Source organism: Montipora capricornis, chromosome 1 (genome assembly GCF_036669925.1).
Source record: "Montipora capricornis isolate CH-2021 chromosome 1, ASM3666992v2, whole genome shotgun sequence".
NCBI lineage: Eukaryota > Metazoa > Cnidaria > Anthozoa > Scleractinia > Acroporidae > Montipora > Montipora capricornis.
This window is the reverse complement of record NC_090883.1, coordinates 40,046,273-40,048,772: the sequence shown is the minus strand read 5'-3', so window position 1 is coordinate 40,048,772 and position 2,500 is coordinate 40,046,273. Positions and strand designations below refer to the sequence as shown.

The following is a 2,500-nucleotide window of genomic DNA, read 5'->3' as shown; positions in this document are numbered from 1 at the left end:
CACAAGCATCTGTGCTTCTCGTGGAACCATTTTATGGTGGATCGCACAAACAGTTAATCGATTTACTCGCCCGAGAAACTCCAGGCTGCCTGTTATGCTGCTTGCCTGCCAAGAAATGGCACTGGAGAATGAGAACTAGTGCACTCTATTTATCTCAAAAGATTCCCTATGGGAAAAATTACAAGTAGGCTCATCACGTTGCTTGGGTGATAAAAATTATCATTATGATTGTGCTTCATTTGTTTCATTGCATCCAGCTGGTTGCCTCCAACGCAGCGGTGTTTGGGGTCAGGGGCGGATCCAGCATTTTTTGAAAGTGGGGGCCGAACAAGAATACTAATCAGCGCGTCAGCGCGCCTCAGTAGCGCCTTAGGCGCTACTTTCTAGGGGGGTCTGGGGGCATGCCCCCCCAGAAAATTTGAAAATTTGGGTACTCTTACATGCACTCTGGTGCAATATCTGGAACGTAATATATCAGGATTCCATATTGAATAAAATTATAAGTTATGGTTATAATTATGCATGGTTTTTGACTCTTCGCTTCAAAGCCACAAAATATATATGATTATGTATATAGGCATTAAGATTTTACGTTGTTACAGTCTCTGTAAGATAGGCTGACTGTAGACAAGTATTTCGCATCCAGTCTTCTTCCTCATTTCGAAAGGATAATATTAACGCCTGTAAGTTGAAAGTTTATTCGCACAACTTTGGTCATACTATTAGCGAAAAATCACGCTTTAGCTAAAAAAATCAAAAGCTCCAACAGACTGCTTACAAAATGATAAAATTATTGTATATTTTGATAAAAAAAAATTTTTCCGACGAACTGAAAGGGGGGGCCGCGGCCGCCTCGGCCCCCCTCCAAATCCGCCCCTGGGGGTGCCATGTCCAGAAAGGGAAAGGAACTTTTTTTAAGTGTCTAGTCTTCTAGCGCTGGAGCACTAAATTGGGGACACTATAAACTGAAATTAACAATTAACACAAATCAAATTAAATGTGAGGAGAGGGGAAAACCGGAGTTCCCGGAGAAAAACCTGCCGGTGCAGAGTAGAGAACCAACAGACTCAACCCCCATTTGACGCTGAATCTGGGAATCAAATCTGGGCCACATTGGTGGGAGGCGAGCGCTCTCACCACTCTGCCATACCTGCACACCTGTTGAGCTACCCTGCTAGCAGAGGGTTTTTATCTTGCTGTGTTCTCCTTTTAAGGCTCTCTTTACTGTTCATGACTTCTTTTTCCACCACAGGGAATGAAGACACAAATGATAAAGACAAGATAAAAAGCCTCTGCTAGCAGGGTACTGTGGAACACCTGCAGGGATGCTTGTCAACAATTTTGAGTGAAAAACATTGAGGGGAGACCATTTTGAGTGGCTTTCAAGGTTTCCTTTACCCCTCAATAATATCAAATTAAGAATAACATATAGAAGTCTCTTTAACAGGCGAACAAGTGGAAACATCTTGCATAAAATGGCCAGGTCTGATAAGTCACAGTCTGACCCTAATTTCTGGACATTACTAAACAATGAAACACGAAAACACCAGGTATGACCCCACCATACATTGACTACTATTAAACCAACAAAGGTTGGATTTGAGACTAAGTATTGTTTTACATTAGTCCTAAAATGCCATTGCTCCTAATCTCAGTCTTATCTGAATCATAATCTTAATCTCAATGAATTATAATGTAGAAGCAATAACATTTGAGGTCTAATTTGGCCTAAAACGACATTTAATCTCAAATCCAACCTTTGTCAGTTAGTATTCAATGTACATGTATGGTGGGGTTGTAAATGGTGTTTTAGTGCTTTGTTTCGCTGTTTGTTGTTTGTAGTTTAGTTATGCCCCTGATTTTTAGCTTCTTTTGCCAACCCCAAGTGACACAATCATGAATATCTGATGCAATATATTTTTAACCTGAAGTCTGAAAAAAAAACATCGCTATAGAAACTGCAATTCATTTATGGTCCTGGCTAAATGCATGAGTTAACCCATTGACATCCAAACCGGCCGAAACTGGCCAGACTTAGTATTTTACTCTGTCTAACGCCAGACGATGTTACTCGTCAATGGGGAACCCCGGGGAGTCAATGGGTTAAGGGTAAAGAACAATGATACAGGTTCATGGCAGCTCAGGAGTTTAGTCGAGCACTATTTAGGGATAGAACTTTCCACTTGCAAAGAGTTTAATATTCCATGCTGGAAAGTAATTCAATCATGGCTTAGGATTCCTACGAAGAATTTAAGTCCTGCGTCTTCACACAACTAATCTGTTGCATTAGGGGAACCCAACTTTTGACCTCAGAATGCAGGAAATTAAATTACACCTCTGAGAGCTCATGATGGGGTGGGAGGGGGCAAACATGACTCATAGCCTTCTCAGCTGGAATTCCCTCTGGGATTTAATTCTACGTGATTATACATCTGTTATATCCTTTACTTTAAAATCTTATCAATGAAGCCCCTTGCAGAAAAGAACCTTATTTTCTTGA

General features: G+C 40.9%; 1 protein-coding gene across 2 annotated transcripts in view; it reads left to right on the top strand.

Annotated features, from left to right (window-relative positions):
- LOC138043500 (tRNA-queuosine alpha-mannosyltransferase-like) overlaps positions 1-2,500 on the top strand; it is a 14,207-nt gene that overhangs the window by 177 nt on the left and 11,530 nt on the right. For both annotated transcript variants that reach the window (XM_068889799.1, XM_068889808.1), the window contains exon 1: positions 1-184. This exon is cut by the window's left edge. In XM_068889799.1, the coding sequence (XP_068745900.1) occupies positions 1-184 (184 nt within the window). The remainder of the gene's footprint in view (positions 185-2,500) is intronic.